Source organism: Siniperca chuatsi, linkage group LG4 (assembly GCF_020085105.1).
Source record: "Siniperca chuatsi isolate FFG_IHB_CAS linkage group LG4, ASM2008510v1, whole genome shotgun sequence".
Lineage (NCBI taxonomy): Eukaryota > Metazoa > Chordata > Actinopteri > Centrarchiformes > Sinipercidae > Siniperca > Siniperca chuatsi.
In genome coordinates, this window is record NC_058045.1 from 13,101,017 (window position 1) to 13,119,988 (window position 18,972).

Sequence of the window (18,972 nt, forward strand, 5' to 3'; positions counted from 1 at the left end):
GAAAGGTCTTCATGCTATGTGCAATGTGACTGCATTGTATGAGTAGTTTATTGCTATCCAGGCCATCTTAGAAAATAATGATGTCTTAAGTTGCATCTAATTATTCAGTCTCATGCCTGTGTTGTTGCTGTTAGACAGTATCTCACCCAGTTAGAAGGTGGTTAGCAAACATGATCGGGTGTTTTATATTGTTGTTGTGGCAGGTGTTACAGAATCAGAAATACTTTATTGATCCCCGAGGGGAAACTCTTTCGTTACAGAAAGAGTTTCCTCTTTCGTTACAGAAAGAGTTTCCTCTCGGGGATCAATAAAGTATTTCTGATTCTGATTCTGTAACACCTGCCAGCAAGCAGAGTTGGTTACACCTCCTCGTAATGTCTTGATATTTTAACACGAACCAACATGGATCTCTCATTGATGGAAACCCAAGGCAGTGGCCACTCTAAGCTGTGATGTCGTCAGGCTGTGAAGTATAGAGCAGATTCAGAGATAATGAATAAATGTCACACAGAAAACAGTTACTGGACATTTACTTTCAAGTCAGCTTCACATTACAGTGGTGCAGCATTTTATTTTGACAGTTCACATTCAGAATATACACATTTATGTGTAGACAATCACTGTGCAACCGTACAGCAGAGAATACTTATTCCTAATTCACTCTTTGTTGAGCTCTGCACTGGTATGTCACCATACCATGTAGCGGATATGCTGTAACTGTCCTGATTTGTCCTAACATACAACATTCCAACATGAATAACATTTTCTAATGCTGAAATGTGGTGGTATGCTGACAGAATAGTCTGGTATTGTCTCACTGTTAAATGCATTTTAGAAACTGAATAAATAGAGATCTAACTGGTTACCTTGTCTTCCTCAAATAGTGTTTATGAAGTGTGGTTGCATGATATAAGAACTACCACTGAAATTGTGTGTTTAGAAAAGTGTTGGTGAGTGTACACTTATCGAGTAAGTAATGTCACTTAGCTTAAAATAAATACTAAACATTGTGAAATGACACACTACACTGACAAGAGTTTTGTATACGTTTTATATAACTGACCATGGTAGTTAATTAGCAAGACTCATAAATTGGAAGATTACAAACAAATACTGTTTCCACCTCAGAATGTATTTGAGAACACAGTAACTTGTGTCTTTTTCTAACCTCTGGGCACTATCACATGTCCACAAATCCCCTCTCAATTTACTGTCGGTGGAGCAAGTCTAAGATTTGACTCTGATGACATCATCCAGGGAGTATTGACTCTCATGTTGTGAGCTCTAGCAGCAGCTTCTGTGTGTCCTCACATGACAATAAAGTAACCAAGATCCTGTAAATAAGTGATTCCTGTTTTGTTAATGGCTTTTCACCTTAAGGTCATCTTCATATCATATCTCTTTATCATTCGGCATCATCACCGTTGTGAAGGTCTTACCAAATCCCATTCACATTCCATTTGCTTTTATTCCCTCCATCAGTTCACAAGGACCATTGATCACATGTGGACTTGTGTGATTGAAAAACCTCGAATGGAAATATTTGCTATTTTACAATATGTTCCATTCACAAATGTTGAATCACTACCTGTGGAAGTAGAGATGTAGTTAACATCGTCAGTATTCATGGGCTGCTAATTTTGTTCATAGTTATAAAATGTATGTCTGCAGCACTTTCACAGAGATGTTAAAACATTTAAGCTGGATTGATTTCTCAACCTTCAGTCTTTAGGCTTGGAACTGGTGAAAGTGCCCAATGTAATATGTTACTGTTGTTAATTTTAGTGTTAACTCCAACTATGCTTTAATTTCAGGAAATGTGAGTATCATACTCTTTTCACAAATGTTCAAATCGTGCACATTTGCACCACAGAAAGATGCTATCATTTTTCAGTGTAGAGTGTCATATTCTTATTTTCAATGTGGTAAGATAAAGACTGGCTGTCATAAGACTTGCAGTACCTACGTGGTTTTGCTAAATCTGTATTTTTTTAATCTGGATATCTTGCTGAATGAGTGAAGCTAAAGTCTGATTTAGCTAGAGAATAATGTCACAAATAGGGAGGTGCACTGTCAATATTTTCAATCTATCATTATAGATGTTAACAGCATGTCTCATTCAGTTGAAACAATAGTTCCTGTGGAGAAAAAAAGCAAGCTTTATTTACACATTTACAGTAAAATATCATGGTAACTGTAGAAAGCTTCAAACTATTGAAATATAAGTGCCCAACATTAGGTACAGGTACTGTATAAAGAACATCAGTTAAAACACAGCTCATATGATATCTTAAAACTTTATTAGTCATAGATGTGGCGGGTGTAACACTGCAAACTGCAATTATACACAGCAATGCTTATTTGGCTACTAACACTTCAAACAGTAATGCTTAATTGGTCATCCTATAATTGTACATGTCACATGAAAATCCTGTGTTTCCAACATGTCCAAAATCTTTAAGAAGTAAGAGACACAGCTACGGTTTTATGTTTACCAACATGCATTTATGAGTTGATCCAGCACCGTTTGAATTGTTTTGCTCCTCACTCTACAAACCATATCATTCTTTAATGTAAAATAACACATGAAAATCACAAAACCTAGAGATGAAAGGTTTTCACATGACACTATGGGTTTGATATAATTGGTAAATCTAATGATACTGAGACATTGATGATCAATATAGAAAGTATGGCTGCCGTTTTTAACTAATAAATGGTTATAGTGGAAATTTAAGAAAATAAACCATACAACTCAACATTAAATAGCTGTAACACAAAGCTGAAGTAAGCCTCTTCTACATCCGTGTGTGTAATTCTTACATACCACACACTGCTACCACATCACACCTTGAGTTACAGTAATTCAATACACTGTCTGCTGCCTTTGGGGCCACATGTGAACCATGTCTGGCTTAGGACTGAATGCTGCCACAGCTTTCTCTCTTGTGTCTTCTCCCAAACTTTTTCACTGTCTGAGTACATGAAAAAAAAAAGAAAAAAGTGTGAGGCGAGTGGACTGCCCACTCTCCCTCTTTAAAAAGAAATGGGAGGGTAGGTCACACTCAAAGAGACACATCTCTCAAGTGCCCGGTACAACCGCAGTCTTGTACTGCTGGTCACTGTGCAGCTCCACTGGGACAGATGGGGTTTAAGCTGCTTTGCCGAAGGGTACTTCAGCAGTAGTTCCTGAGGGTTAGAGAGCACTTATCACACAAGTCCCCCACCCAGACTTTCCCAGCGAGTCTTTAGAGTTAAATCATTGACCTTCTGGTCATTGCTGCTACAATGCTGCTGCCTCAAGTAATCACCACGTACGCTCCATCTATGCAGTCTTTAGCAGCCAAAACAACACATCATTTATCATGTCTCATATCCTCTCTCCATACTACAGTTTTGATCACTTTAAACCTAACAGCCGCGATTCAAACAACCAGCATTTACAAAAACATTACGAGCATGCTGGCAGTCAGCCTAAAGAGTGATCATTGAGACAAATTGATCCCTATCTGTTTAAATTGGCACGATAATCTATCATTGGCAAATTGAACACAGTGAGCTATCTGGGATCTATTGCCTTTTTAGATAGCAGCCCTTGGGGCATGCAGACAGAGAGAAAGTGATCTACACCACTGAATGAACTCTTTATAAAATGATCTCAGCTAAGACACGTATGTCTGCTTACACAAAAGCACACTTTCACAAAAAGCTGAATGTTATAAATATTTTTCTCTATATGGCTTACATGTGCATGTATACAATCAATTACACACACACACACACCATATTTACCATAAGGGTGTGTTAATTGTTAAATGGAATGCAAGTTTTTTTTGTAATTACATATTATTAAGAAGCCAAAAAGACAGAAACATAATTTAAAGGACATGTCATATGTTTGTCATTAAAGTCTGTAAAAGCCATGCTTAAGAATCACCTATTCAACCACAAAGAAAGAAAGGAAGTCAAATCAAAAGAGACTATATGCTATAAGAATATGCACACAGCATACATTATCCGAATGAAAGCAATATGTAAAAAAGAAATCTCTAAATATCACTACTTCTGAGATAATCATGTTATGCCTGCACAATTATCAAATCTTTTATATCATGGAAATTTAAATGTTAAAATATCCTTATATTAGAAGATTTTGCTTATGTTTGTCTTATATTTCATCCTGTGATTATCTTGCTATTTGAGTCCAAAGTAACTTCTTAAAACTTTAATTACATTTTGTCAGCAAATATTCTTTACTTTAATGAAGCCAAATGTACAAGCAGACATTTGACTAATTGGTCTAGTTTTTTCACCTTTTCCATAAGCAACATTACAACAGCCAAAGAAGCACCACTATAGAGAGAGAGACAAGAGATAAAATCTTTACTTGTGAGTACTGATTGATATTATGCAATATGGGGCACAACCACCATCAATCAAGTGATCTTTATCAAGCAGGAAAAAACTATTTGTGGGTGTTCAAAAGAGTTTTGAATATTAAATGTATGCTAAAAATGTTCAATTTTATACCAGAAACGCCTGAAACCTGTTGCCTGTTAACAAGTAAATCACCACTTCTGTTATCTGGAATCAATTTCTCTAGTTTTGATATTATGTTATGTTATGCTGTTATGTTAATTTAAATTGAGTCCATTGTCAAAAATGACCAACGTTTTTCTTCATGGTGTTTTTATTTTTTATTTTTATTTTTTTAAGTGGGACGATTTAGTTTCTGTCCTGATTCCACCGTCATGTAATTCAATCAGACTCTTGAAGTTGATTAGCCTGGTTAAGATTTGCTCCTGCGCGGGTCTGGAAGGGTTAATCAGGCCGGGAACTTGGAGACCTCCGGGTCATTATCCCGCTGTCTGCATGAAGGACTTGGTGAAGGCAGAGATAAGATGAAAGTCAGCTTTTATTCCAGTTTTGACTTTTTACACCAGAGTGAGAGGGGCTTCTTTTTTAGATTATCTATCTCAAAGTGTTTTTTTTAAGTCAGATTTATATGCAAGAAATTTTTAACCCAATTCACACTGATAATTGTGTAGTTTTCCAATTTGTTGACTTTGCCCTTATTTGACCACTGCGCGCGCGTTGTCATATAAGAAGAATTACCAATCGCAGTGCACGTGTCAGTTTAACCTGATACATGAGTGAGAGCTTTTTCTTTGCACACCCGTAAATCTCAACTATTATCTACTCACTATAGATTAATTTAACTGCACTTACTCCAATCAACACATCTCCACTCCTGTGTTCCAAAACGTGTGCTTTGTTTTACTAACAATAATAAAGTGATTTAGTCCTTTCTCCGAGCCGGAGCATGGGAAATCGTTAAAGATCCAGCTATTTGTGTGTGATAAGTAAATATTTAGTGCAGGCGACATCCTCTGTCTCGTCTTAATCGATACTGATACCGTTGGGCAGCGCCATTGTTGTGTGCTTGCAGGCTCGCTGAGCATATAGTGCTTTTATCCTCTGCTTGAAGGGAGAACAACTACTAATCATAAAGAGGAAACTTTTAAACCCGGGAAATAAAAACTGCAGCACAAGACGCTTTTTTGGGTAGGGGGGGGGGGTTAATGGCAAATCAATTGTGTTGGTGTGGAAATGTTTATGCGTGGAAAAGGCGCTCAATTTTTCAACCCAGTATAGATTTACGGGAAGTTAATTGAGGCTATTATCATTTCATACATAGCCCTTGTTATTCTCTGCATAATGTAGTAATTGCCAGAGGTGTAGCTGTAAAAAAGGAGCCTATATTATTGTTTATTTAGTCGCTTACATCTTTATTTTCTATAACGTATTAATAATAATTTTATATTATAATTATTGATATTAATTAAAGTCAATTATTATTCTTAGTACTACTACTACTAATAATAATCACAATAGTCACACAATAGTCACTGCTGTTTTTATAGGCTCCAGCTGAGCATAGGCTACTGGATGTTTATTTTACAATGAAATTACAATTTTGGCCATTTTAATTACAGCTCTAATCACAGGTCTTATTGCATCTTTACTTCTAATCTCCATGTGATTTCTAATATGCAGAATCTCTCTAATATGCTTGCTCGCCACACTTCAAGACAGGTGTCTGTTCTGACTTCACCCCCTCCCTCTCTCCTCAGTAGCCCACACAAAGCAGCGGCGTACAAGCGCGTTTTGGCCATATAACTGTTGGAGAGAAAAGGCGCACAGGACCTCTACTTGCTGTAAAGCCTACTTATCATTTCCAGAGGCAGTCAAATGATATTCTGCTCGGACGATACGTCAACTTATATTTCCAGTTCCTCGCTCAACAACACATAACGTGAAGCAGTCGTTTGTTTCGGCTCTCCAAAGTTTTTGCATGATCAGACATTGCAATTTTCCAATAAACATCGTGCTTTTTTTGTGTTTGATCCCGTCTGTTGGAGAGGACGCTTTGCCAGTTTCAATCTGAGCACTGTGTCGAAAAAGAGAAGACTAAATATATTCTGAATAAGAGAGAAGATGCATCCCGCTACGGACGAATCAGCAACATATGCATTTGGTAGGTTTGTTACTATAAGAATACAGCCTCCTGCCGCTCTATCGCTATCAAATCACTTTATGAATGGGCATTTGCAAACTACTTGGGCTTATTGTGATCATCATATAAATTAACGCTTGGATAATAAGCGAAAATGACTGACAGAGTTTCCCGTATTCAATGCGCACTGTGAAACTATCGTATATGTACGTTAGTCTTCTATGCTCTGTCGGCAGCAGACCATCTCTTTTATTTCAACAGATAAGCCTGTTCGCTTATTTAGACAATATTTAATTTAAAGCAGAGGACTACAGCACTGCTGCTTTGCCGATTTATCCTAATAAAGTGTGTAAAATATATACTTACCATTTGAAGCAAAGCTGGATCATCGATACGTGGATACCTTGCGGAGTTTTTTTTTTTTTTTTTAATTTACAGACTCTTCATGTTCACGGGATCTGTAAATAAAACCGACAAAATAGTCATGCAGACAAAATATAATTGGCTAATTTGTTTTAGAATAAAGACATAATTGGTCTAAATACCACCGCCGGGACTGTCTGAAGTGGCTAAAAGTAAATCCAACTTTGGCAACTCTCAAAGCTTTGCCGTCCAAGTCATGTAAAACAGAATTTAAACAAACAGTCATCAGTTTGAAATGGTGCTCGTTAGTTTGGTCGATGCGGGAGACGAGACTGAAGCAGTTTCCGTGTCGGATGGCTCCTCTAAATTGAATCGTATTTGAAGCAAAAACTTCATACGCTAGGGGGCACCCATATACTGTAATACATCCTGGGACAATGCATGCTGCTGCGGCTGCTGCTCTCTGTAGACTAACACACAGTTCAGGCTATAGGTTCATCTGTGTGGCTCCGTGAAGTTTTACCTGCAGTTCAAGTTTGAGAGCCTCCGGGCATAAAGTAAAGCAGTCTTTACCGCTGTTTTTAAACACAAGCTTAAAAAATTAGGCAGCAACTCAGAGCAACCACTGACCCCGTTTTACATGCACGACATCCTTCACTGTGTTTGCCATTGTCACCAACTGTAGATTATCTTTATTATAGGGCAACATCTGACCCACATTATGAAGTATCTAAATGACCACAAACAGCTTTTATAGTGTTGTTTATCAGGAAGAGGCTTAACTTTCATCCTACCTTAATGTGACGGGTATTGCCTTTAATCTCAAATGACATTTTTAAACATAGTGCCTCTTTAAAGCTATAGTCATTTCACGTTTTGACCACATAAAGGCAAAGCTCTGACTTTTGAGACCCAGATTTGGCCTTTCTGACCTGGTGGGTTCGGGATATTTGTGGCCAGGGGGGATTAGCAGGCTACAGCGGGTGCCCAGATGATGTCAGTAGCCTATCATAACATTTTTATAAGAGGTGTGGATTGTGATGAATGGTACCTGGTGTGATTAGAAGCACTAATAGGTTTATTAGCTATAGGTTTGTACAAATATAGGAACGTGTAGAGAAAAATTAGGAAATTCAGAAGACAATGGCATTATGGTGACCCTTTTAGTGTCTGGCTTTAGTGTAGCCTACATAGGCTATGCATAGACCAAATAAGTCTTCAAATGCTGTTTTATTAACAATTATCCTAAATAATATTGGCAGTCTTATTATTTTTCATATGTTCAAATGTGTTGTCTGTCTTTATATCCACATACGTAAAGGATTAAGATAAGGGCACAATAGATAGACAGTTTTATTGTAATGAGCGCAGATCATGTCCAGAAGGTGCACCTGTGTCTCGGGGACAAAATCTCTTTGGATATTTCAACGTGTTATGGGGCTACCGGATATACTGCAAGGCGGTATGAGGCAAATAATTTAATTCAGATTTTGTTTTTTATCTTCGTGAAATTGCTGAGGCTTTACCGGGCGTGCATGTGAGAATAGCCTATATGGGTGAATAGAGTGACTAGAAATGATTCCTCTTTCCGAAAATCGTCTCTTTTTAGGACCAAGCGGCCCTCTCGACCTCCATGCTGGCTCTGGCACGATACCAAGTAGCACAAGTGCCGACTAGCCAATGGGGTTCAGGGGGAGGTCCCTGAGCTCTGACCAGTCAAACACACTCTCCTTCCTTATATGGCAGCTGATCTCCATGGTAACGTGTGCTAAGTTGCAGCAGTCGTGTCAAAGTTCACTATATAGAGAGCTCAGTGAGCTGATCAGAGAGAAAGCATTCTGCCAGCCCGGCTCCTACCAATCGCAAATCACTTCCTAACCTCCGCCTTTTTAACATATTTGATCACTTTGATTCTCTACTCCTTTTTCCTATTATTTTTCAGTCCACGGAGGAGGTTTGTAGGTTGTGATCTTTGTTTTTTTGTTTTTAGTTTTTAGTGCTTTCGCTTTTTTGGGAGGAGAGAGTTGTCTTCATATTCCAGGCTCTCAAAACATTGGCTTCAGCTGCGCGCTTGCTGGCGCTACCTCATAGGAAGAAAAGGAAGAAGACGCATTTTTTTTTACCCAGTTGGTGATTTTCTTCAAGACTTGTGCTGGAACTTGATAGTAGCTGCTACGAGTGTGCTCACCAATTGTTTTATGCTGCTGCAGGCACGGTCTTACCAACCTGCTCCATCGTTCACTGAATAGTCCATGCTACCTCGGTTGATTATTTTAATATTTAGCCTATCTTTCCCATTGATGGGTGTACTGGATGGCTGACTGTAAGCGCCCCTGGACTTGGCCTTTAAGCGCAAGGCAGCGACTCAGCTCGCCATCGCATCAGTTTTGAAAACGTGCTTCGCAACGTCTCCAACAGCAATAAATCGACAGTTTTCGGGAGATTCAACGAGTGGATTCAACGTAGGCTAGATTTGACATTTTGTGTGTCCGGCTGTTAATCACAGTTTACCGCGTTTCCTTGAGACATTATTCACCGCGACACCAAAACGGCAGACAAAAAGTTTCTTTACGTTGACTGATAGATATGGCAATGGTAGTGTGGAGAGGCTCCCAGGACGATGTGGCTGACACCCAAGGCACCCTTTCCTCGCAAACCCAAGGAGGACTATCTCTTCCCACCCCTCAACCAGGCCAGTTGAGTCTGACAGCCTCTCAGGTCGCCCCTCCGACCCCTCAGACTCCGGTCCAAGGACCCCCGAACAACACACAGTCCACGCCGTCAAACCAGACGACGCAGCAGTCGGAGAAACAGCCACAGCACATTGAATGTGTGGTTTGTGGGGATAAATCTAGTGGCAAACACTATGGCCAGTTTACTTGCGAGGGGTGCAAAAGCTTCTTCAAACGGAGCGTAAGACGGAACCTCACTTACACATGCCGTGCCAACAGGAATTGTCCAATCGACCAACACCACCGCAATCAGTGTCAGTACTGCCGCCTCAAAAAATGCCTTAAAGTCGGCATGAGACGGGAAGGTATTGGGACTTTTTGTTTTCCTATTCATTTATGTGTTTGTGCGTTTATAGTCTTTCAGACATGAAACCATGTTATGTCGCCCCCATAGCCTGTTCTCTCTACCGACTATTCCCTCCAAGGCTGTGCGGCTGGAGCAAGCAATGGAGCCGCTCTCTGCTGTGGCTCGTCGGGTCTTCCCTTTTTAACGTTGCATTATAGTATCCAGCTCCAGCGCATTACAGCCCTGCATTTCACAAATAAGATCCGACCCCTGGCCAGGCTAGGGCTATCGAATTATATTTAGATAAAGCCATGAGCGTAGAGAAAGCCTACATCTGTATTGGATAGATGATACAATATAGCCTTCTGCGCTATTATGGCGAGTGTCGAATTAAGAGATAGCGTGTTGAGGCTACATCTCCACATCTATCCTGCATGTCTTGTTCACTGTGTCCAAAACAGCTTGAATTATGCGCGCAAAGCTTCCATATAACCTCAAGAATTTCTTTGAATATTAGTCGAAAATAGGCCTGCATGTATGGTAAAACGAGATGAATTGCTAAGTAGGTTAAGGGTTAAACATGCAAGGTCTCCCTTGCCATCTTTGTGTTCCTTCACAGCCAGCTCATGTTGCTGTTGCCGAATAACATCATTTTAAAGCCAGACACATGCATGGCGTGTGTTAAACGTGTTTAAAGCGCATCTCTGGTGTTTCAGTAGGCTACATGATTAGTCTCACTACAGCCTCGTTAATATCAATGCAACCTGTCTTTTTTAAAAACTCCTATGCAATAACATAGCCTCGTGTGTGTGTGTTTTGATGTTATATCACAAACATGCTGTGTGTCATTTATTTTCTTAAGGTGTGAGCCGTCAGTTTTCTGCACTTTTAAAATGTACAATATTTGACTGCAGCCTTGATGCTCAGAGTGATTGTGTGATCATTTGTAGAATTCAGGCTTCAATATCTGTAGTTTCTCTTTTTACTGCAGCCGTGCAAAGGGGACGGGTGCCACCCACACAGCCACACCACGGTCAGTTCGCCTTGACAAATGGAGACCCACTGCACTGCCATTCCTACTTATCCGGATATATCTCTCTTCTGTTGAGAGCGGAGCCCTACCCGACGTCCCGGTATGGCAGTCAATGCATGCAGCCCAACAACATAATGGGCATCGAGAACATTTGTGAACTAGCAGCCAGGATGCTCTTCAGCGCCGTTGAGTGGGCCAGGAATATTCCCTTCTTTCCAGATCTTCAGATCACCGACCAGGTGGCTCTGCTGAGGTTGACGTGGAGTGAGTTATTTGTGCTCAACGCCGCGCAGTGCTCCATGCCCCTGCATGTGGCTCCTCTCCTGGCGGCGGCTGGCCTTCACGCCTCCCCGATGTCTGCGGACAGAGTGGTAGCCTTTATGGACCACATTAGGATCTTCCAAGAACAAGTGGAAAAGCTCAAAGCTTTGCACGTTGACTCTGCTGAATATAGCTGCTTAAAGGCAATTGTGCTCTTCACCACAGGTAAGACAATAGACGGGCACACATCAAGTTCAGCCTGTGTGAAAGTCACTAACATGCACACACTGACATCAGCTAAATGAACGCTGACCTAAATATATCTGCACTGGCTAGAGGTTGTTGCTTGTCTTAGATGAACACCCTGTTCAAATGTTCACCTGTGTTGCCTTCATGGTCAGGGGCTTTTTGATAAGCTTTAGGCTACTAAATTATAAAACCACTTGATTAATCAACTGATTTATCAGACACACACACACACACACAGAGGGCTAAACTGGAAATTGTGGCATGACCACGCAAGAGGTTTTTTCATTTAACTGACAACAAAACAGAGGAAAGTGCAGCCTGATAGAAACATTATAACATAATCTCGAGTTAAATGAGACTGATAACTTCACAATAATTGCCTTAAGCGTCATAAAATCTAGCTGTTTATACACTTTTGGAGAACCCAATAGCTTGCAGATGAATTGCTGCACTTTGATTTTTTTTTTCCGCCATTTATCAATGTGTGTATACCCCACGTCTTGTTTGTAGGGAATGACAGATATAAATGATGTCAGGCTCCGAGGGGGAGGGGAATAGAAAAAGAAAGACAAGCCTAATGTCCCATTTGCACACAGTAAAAGCAAAGCGCAGGTTTCAACGCTCTCTTGTCATTTAGAGGACAGACATGCCCGAGAAAAAAGCGTGTAGAACCCACGCACACCCTGTAATTGCAAATATGTCAGTTTCTAACAGTATCGTGTGATATTGAGCAGTGACAGGAGGGGCGGCTTTCATTTTTATTTGCAGAACTATTCTCTCCGCCTAGTAGGGATTCAAGGCGTCTCTGGACTTGCTCCAGAACTAGGTCATGACCCAAACTTCCCTGCTATTTTGTTACATTAGCTACACCATTAAAGAAGAAAATTAAAAAAAAAAAACGTGTGGAAGAGATTTACAGGGTTTCACCTACAGTGAATGCATGTCTTTGATATGATATCATACCTGCGAGCCATCAGCGTCTGTGTTTCATTTAGCTATAGCAGCCCACTATTGTTTTCGTGGTGGCTTGTTAGCCTATTCTAAAAAAAGAAAAAAAATCACATTTCAGACCATTGAATTTCATTATTAAGCCTTTATAGAGCCACGATGGCTTAATTTGTCTTCTCCATACCTGAGTCCCGGAGGCTTGAACATGAGCTTTGTGTTGTAGCTTGGATGACACGCCTTTGCTACTTTGGTGGTTTGGTAGTTGTCATGCATAAACTTTACAAACTTAACCAATGCGCGTACAAGCGTTTTTTTGGCACACAATCAGCTGCCGCCCACATGCAGCAGCGAAGATAGTGATTATGCGTCTCTGGTGGTATAGTATGACTGCAACTCCGTAGGCTATGGGCCCTTTTTTCCAAGCTAAATCTCTGCTCACTAAAGGTCAGTAGGTCTCCCTGTCTCTCCCTCTCTCCCTCCTCCTCCTCCCTTCCTCGCTCTGCCTCTGACTGTGAGAGACAGGCCCATCTAAAACAGTCTTTAGCTATGAATATGCTTAATTATTTAGTTCACTTTTAAGTGGCTTTATCGAGGGAAATCACCGAGTTATAATAGCGATTAAATGAGGAGCACCGAATTAAGATAGTGGGAAAGCAGCACTCAAATGTTCATCATCTTCTAGACTGTGGCAAATTCAAGAGTTTAAGTTTTATTTTATTTTTTAATCTCATTTATATACATATTTTAAATCAAATATAATATAATTGATACAGCAGTAGAAGTTGCCATCAGTGTAGAGCTATATTTTTTATCTGTGGTGTGGTAAATATTCGTCTAGCGCAATGTTATTATTAAGTTATCAGGGTAATAAATAATTCTCATACACTGAAAAATATGTACACTAGTTATTTATGTAAACAAGCCTCGAGACAAATAACCTCCACTTTTACATATAATGGGAAAAGAATATTTTCCTGAAATAATTGCTTTTCTCAAAATATGACAGGCTATCAATTTTCTCCAGTGTATCACCACAGTGGGAGAAAACTCCTAGTGAGAGAAACACTTTAGGTTACACTTTATTAATGTTTATTTGCTTTCCCCCCCCTCTCAGATGCTTGTGGCCTCTCAGATGTGGCCCATGTGGAAAGTTTGCAGGAGAAGTCCCAGTGCGCCCTGGAGGAATATGTCCGGAGCCAGTATCCCAACCAGCCAACACGGTTTGGGAAGTTGTTACTCCGCTTGCCTTCCCTTCGCACAGTCTCTTCCTCGGTCATAGAACAATTATTTTTCGTCCGATTGGTAGGTAAAACCCCAATTGAAACTCTCATCAGGGATATGTTGCTTTCGGGGAGCAGTTTTAACTGGCCTTACATGTCAATTCAGTAAACCAAGAAGGAGACGAACAAACAAAAGGTGGGGTTGGGGGGCTGCGAGACTACAATGATTATAGCTGCTTTTGTGGAAGGAATAAAAAACCAACCGGCTGTTACACGGGGCTGGCTTTCATGAAGAAAGACGTTGACGTAAATGACTGTGAATCCCCCCCTACTCCAAAAAAATTGAGACATCCACTGAACTTTCAAAATGGCAGATACAAGCTCCCAGTGTTCATGCAGAACAACCTGCTTCGATTCATTTTTTTTAATGAAAGAAGAAAATAAGGGGGGAAAAAAGGAAAAGGGATTTTGTTGATCCTTATAAGGAAAATTTAAGTATTAAGTGCATTTAAAAATGATAATTTGGGTAAAAAGAAAAAAAAAAACTGGAGAAAGGGAAAATACGAAACGTGATTTTTTTCTTTTCTCAAATTACTTGTCCTGTGTCCATGTATAGCTGTGTTTTGTACTTTCTTTGTTCCTCCTTTCTGGTTCCAAACCGGCCTATGTGATTTCTGTAGTACAGGTGGTGTTATTTTCTAAGACAATGATTTATTTTGAAAAGGTGAAATAATGTTAAAAAAAAAGTTCTAAAAAGAATTAAAACCACAGCAATAGGAGTATAGGCTTATAATCTAGGCTTAATGCTGCAAGCGCACTTATATTCGTAGGATGACCAATACCATCTGGGGAAAAGGGAGTTTTCTTTTTTTTTGGAGTTCATGTTCAACTTTATGACCCAGCGGAAACATTTTGCTCTTTATTAATATGAAGTTACAAGATCCCCCTTTTTTTCCAAAATTATTTGCCGAAAAGTCTTGCCCATTTCATCCAGCTCTGAATATTTGGCATCAGTTCCCCAATTGGATACAATAAAAAAGTTGCCTAGACCTGCTGTTATTAAGGTGTTTGTGACAAGTTGCCCTGAATGCGTTATATGTGCATTTAAGGGCGTTCGCAGTGGCTCAAACTACACTGAAAACATAACTGACTTGTTTTAGAAAAAAATTAGAGAGGTCAAGGGTCATAAAAGTTTGAAGCCTAGCCAGAGTAGTGTTTAACAGCAGTATTATTAAAGCGTCCCTGAAATGTCACCCTTTATTCACTTCAAGCATTAAGTGCCTGACAAGCATGATGTGATTTCTTATCAAAACGTTGTTAAAGTAGGCCTACAACATTTTGGGGGAACACAATTAGATTTGAAACTTCAGTCGTGTGTTTCACTTGAAAAACACTGATTAGAGGCAGTATTCTTGTAAATATAGGTCAATTCATTTCAACGAGTTTTTCCTTTATACAAAGTATATGTGATTAAGAAAAATCTGTGGTTGCCATTTTTTTTTCTCGGTAATACAACGTCTTCAAAATTGAGTGGCAGACTTAGCTAGTAGCACTGAAAGTTATGTTTTTAATGTATATACATATTACTACAAATGTTTTCTTTTTCATGTATATTTAGACTGTGAATGCATGGCCACAGGTCGCTAACCTATTTTACCTTTGATATATAAATGTAAATGTTTTCTCTCTCTCTTTTTTGACTGTATAGATATAATCTGTGCATTCAGTACACTAGCCCTTGTATTTAAAGAAACAAAAAAGAAAAAGAAAAGAAACGACGTTCATTATTAGGCTACAGACTTAAACAGGGTGAGCAGGTTTTGGAAAAGGAGCTGATATTTTATCTTTAGTGTTATTGCTCCTTTGGTCTTTGACAGGTGCCGTGGTGTGCGTGAGCGCGTGTGCGCGTGCGCGCGTGCGCGCATGTGTCAGAATGTGTGTGTGTGCGCGTGCGTGCGTGTGTGTTTTTGGAAGCTAGCAATTTTGTCCTTGTTTTGAGGCTTTTCTTCAACACACACAAAAACACCATGTTGTGGTTGAATTAAAAGGGATCACTGATTGAACACTGATCTTTGGCTGTTCGTAGCCACATATGGACCAGAGAATGATACATGATTGTAATTATGAACAGTTTAAACTGACCCACGTTTTTATATAAATATATAAAAATATATGACTGCAGGGTATTGATAACGTATAGATACTTTTTTTATGATTATTATTATTATTAATTGCAAGTGATATATGTGAGTGTGTGTGAAAGTTTATAGTTGAACACAATTCTTGTTTGTTTGTGTTAGCTTATTGTAAACAAGCATTCTGCTGTAAATTTGTTCTTGGTATTAAATTATAATTTATGAATTTGAAAACAAGTTTTTTCATGTTTTTTTTTTACTCCCCAAACGCACTTGTGAACTTGTCTTTGCATGTGCATGTGCGCGTGTGGTGTGTGTGTGGTCGGCTGGAGGGGGACTGGAGTCAATTTGCTGTGGCAGGATGTTGCCCTTTTGCCCCATGAAAGTGATTAATGAATTACAATATAATGAATCAATCAGCCCGGTCAACGCCTTCACTTTTTGCTATAAGGTTAAGATTATTTTCTATAAAAATGCCGATCAGTAATTTACTAGACTGTTTGGAAAATAATGCATTAAGGGTTGATGTTTGTTAAACTTCAGAAATAGGAAACAACAGTTGTAATAAGGCGCCCTGCCTCAACAGATAATAACATTTCATCCCCCACCCCCCCCCCCAACACACACACACGCACACACACGCGGAATACCCAACTCAGCTTCCCCACCGCTTTATTTGCGGAATACAGTTTCACCTTTGGACGGTCACATAAATATTAATGGGGTGAATTCCATACAGTATACATCAGAAATAGTAGCATCCAAATAATGTAAGTAGCCTAATGTTGAAAGAGGGAAGAAAGTTGAAATTATTTTATGAAAATCGAATTGCTTTCTCTTGATATCACTGGCAGTTCTTTGCGTCATTATGGTCTGCTTTTTCTTTCCAACTGCATCACTGAGCTTCATTAACACTACTGGAAGTTACTGAACGGCTACACGATGCATTTGAACTTTTTAAATGTAATGTATAGGTAATGTGTGAATATCCAATAAGTGGATGTGATGGGTTTAAATGCCAGTTATTTACGTGAGTGCTATTGTGATGCTATAAACCTTTGGCCTGTTAATAATTATTAGTAGCATTGGCTTAGTTGAAAGTTAGGCCTGAAATAGAACTAGCCTTGTTGTATGGAGGCTTAATCAGGATGGACATGGGAGCCAACTTCATCACAGTTTCTGCTGCTGCTGCTAATGTGTGTGTTTGTGTGTGGTTTTGTTGCTGTTGTTAATGATGATTATGATGTGATGCTGATGGTTTGTTATCCTCGGCTTCTTGCTGAAAGCGCTATTTATCCATACAGGGATGCTTTCACTGCCTGTACAACCAAACTGCCTCTGAGGTATATCACACTGAGGCCAATCTGAGCCCCATATTGATAATTAAACGTCGACTTCACACTACACACCATCACCAGCGAGCAAATATGATTTCACAGGACCGGAAGTATTTACAGCACACCCATCAAAAAACAAACAAACTCAGCCCACCGTCTTTCAAAATATCAGCACACGAGGGGTTGAAACCTCCAACACACACTGGATTCACCCAGAAATCATGAGAAGAGCTTCAGAATAGGTTTGAATGGGTCGGATCTCGACACTGACCGGCTGATTTTAGTTGACAGAGCGTGATGTATATGCTGGACTCTATAATTTGTACTTCTGCTCATTTATTAGCATTGTACAAAAAACTAATGAGGTGTAACTTGCTGCAACGTCACTTTTATTTACGTCTGCGTGACGTGAGAACTTTTTGACACACGAGCTGGTAGCCCCAAAAAAAAAAATAAAAATCCTACAGGCTTGACGTTTGTTGGGGTTTACAACTGAAGCTGAGAACTTATTTAGGGCTCACAGGCTATTAGTGGGGCTATTTGTTAAATAAGATAAGAATATGGTTTGCAGTATCTCTCTGTCTCTCTCCCCCCTCTTCCTCTCTCTCTCTTTCACACACACACACACACACACACGCCCGTACAGTTAAGCGACAAATATGCACATTATTTGCACCTTGGCACTATCACTATGACAAATTAGCCCATACAGCATGCGCTTTATTGCATATATAGGCTGAGGCACCGCAGCTCGTGTTCAGTGTAAGTCAAACGCTTAGCAAGATGGAGCACCTGTTCCTTATGTTAGTACACTGGCTTTAAAAAAACTGCATTATTATTATTATTATTATTATTATTGCCATTTCTCTTTGACAACAAATTGGCTATAAAACGGTGATAGACTTAATAAACAGCGAATGTGTTTGTCTTTCATTTTTTATTTTCTTTATTTTAAATGTATTATTATTTTGTACATTTTCTGAACATTCTTCCACCTTATCTTTTGCCATTAAAACACGTTGCATTTTACTTACACTTAGTGCACAAGGCTTCCTGCATTCTGCCCATAAATGTAAGAAAATTGTGCCATCTACCCGCTATCCCTGGAACTGTAGCTTCAAGACCTCGGAGACCTCAGCTCACTTTAACACAAAGGGAAAAGCGAGCCGGCGCTGCACACGCAGGCGCCTCCATGCACAACCACGACAGCAGCTGCCGACTGCTATTAGGCTGTAACTTTACAAGTAATGTGTGTTTAAAGCACCTGTCATCCACTCTGTATCCCACCGCGTCTGTCTGTGTGAATGGAGAAGGTACTATACGGCCGCTGTCCGCCTCTTCTTAGGGGAGAGTCCAAATGTGATAGTTTTTAACATGATTTTTAACTTGATGAGGAGCAGGGTTTCACATTAAAAAACGTCAGGAATCTATTTCGGAGGCTTGTATAAAAATAAAATAACATTAGGGGATAACCCTGGATTTTTTCCCCCCTAAATTGTTGTACATCACATATGACCCACGGCTATAATTTATAACGCTGCGCAAAAAAATAAATAAATAAATATCATCATGGTGTTGACAACATCAGCGCTGTTTTTGTCCCTTGATATTGGGTATAATCGGGTTTGGGCGTTGTAGTTGTAGAAAAATATAATAGGCTTTGCTTTCGACCTCTTGAGTTCCTGTAGTGTATACAGACGTGTCTGCACCACACCGTCCACACATGAAAACTAGTGATCATTATAGCCCCTTTAAACAAGAATATAATAGTACTGGGGTTGTCCTATTTAAACAAACCTTTCCTCTTCATGGAGTTTTCATTTGTGGTTAGCGAGAAAAGAGAAATTGAGAAATAAAATGCAGAAAGAAGGGCCAGTCAACACCAACATGG

General features: G+C 39.6%; 1 protein-coding gene and 1 long non-coding RNA gene across 4 annotated transcripts; one reads left to right on the forward strand and one right to left on the reverse strand.

Moving 5' to 3' along the window:
* Positions 1–513: 513 nt before the first annotated feature.
* LOC122874641 lies at positions 514–7,362 on the reverse strand. Its single transcript, XR_006377652.1, has 2 exons — positions 6,884–7,362; positions 514–3,189 (listed from the first exon to the last, which is right to left on the reverse strand). It is a non-coding gene; the product is annotated as an uncharacterized LOC122874641 (long non-coding RNA).
* On the forward strand, positions 5,915–15,978 carry nr2f2 (nuclear receptor subfamily 2, group F, member 2). 3 transcript variants are annotated; one of them, XM_044192802.1, is made up of 3 exons: positions 5,915–6,538; positions 10,890–11,417; positions 13,504–15,978. In XM_044192802.1, exons 1-3 carry the CDS (start codon positions 6,499–6,501, stop codon positions 13,776–13,778), a joined length of 843 nt encoding a protein of 280 aa, XP_044048737.1. In that variant the 5' UTR covers positions 5,915–6,498; the 3' UTR covers positions 13,779–15,978. The 3 variants fall into 3 exon arrangements, with proteins under 3 accessions (XP_044048737.1, XP_044048734.1, XP_044048736.1); XM_044192799.1 differs by lacking the exon at positions 5,915–6,538 and adding an exon at positions 8,650–9,917 and having other exon boundaries at positions 10,872–11,417; XM_044192801.1 differs by lacking the exon at positions 5,915–6,538 and adding an exon at positions 8,653–9,917.
* Positions 15,979–18,972: the final 2,994 nt, after the last annotated feature.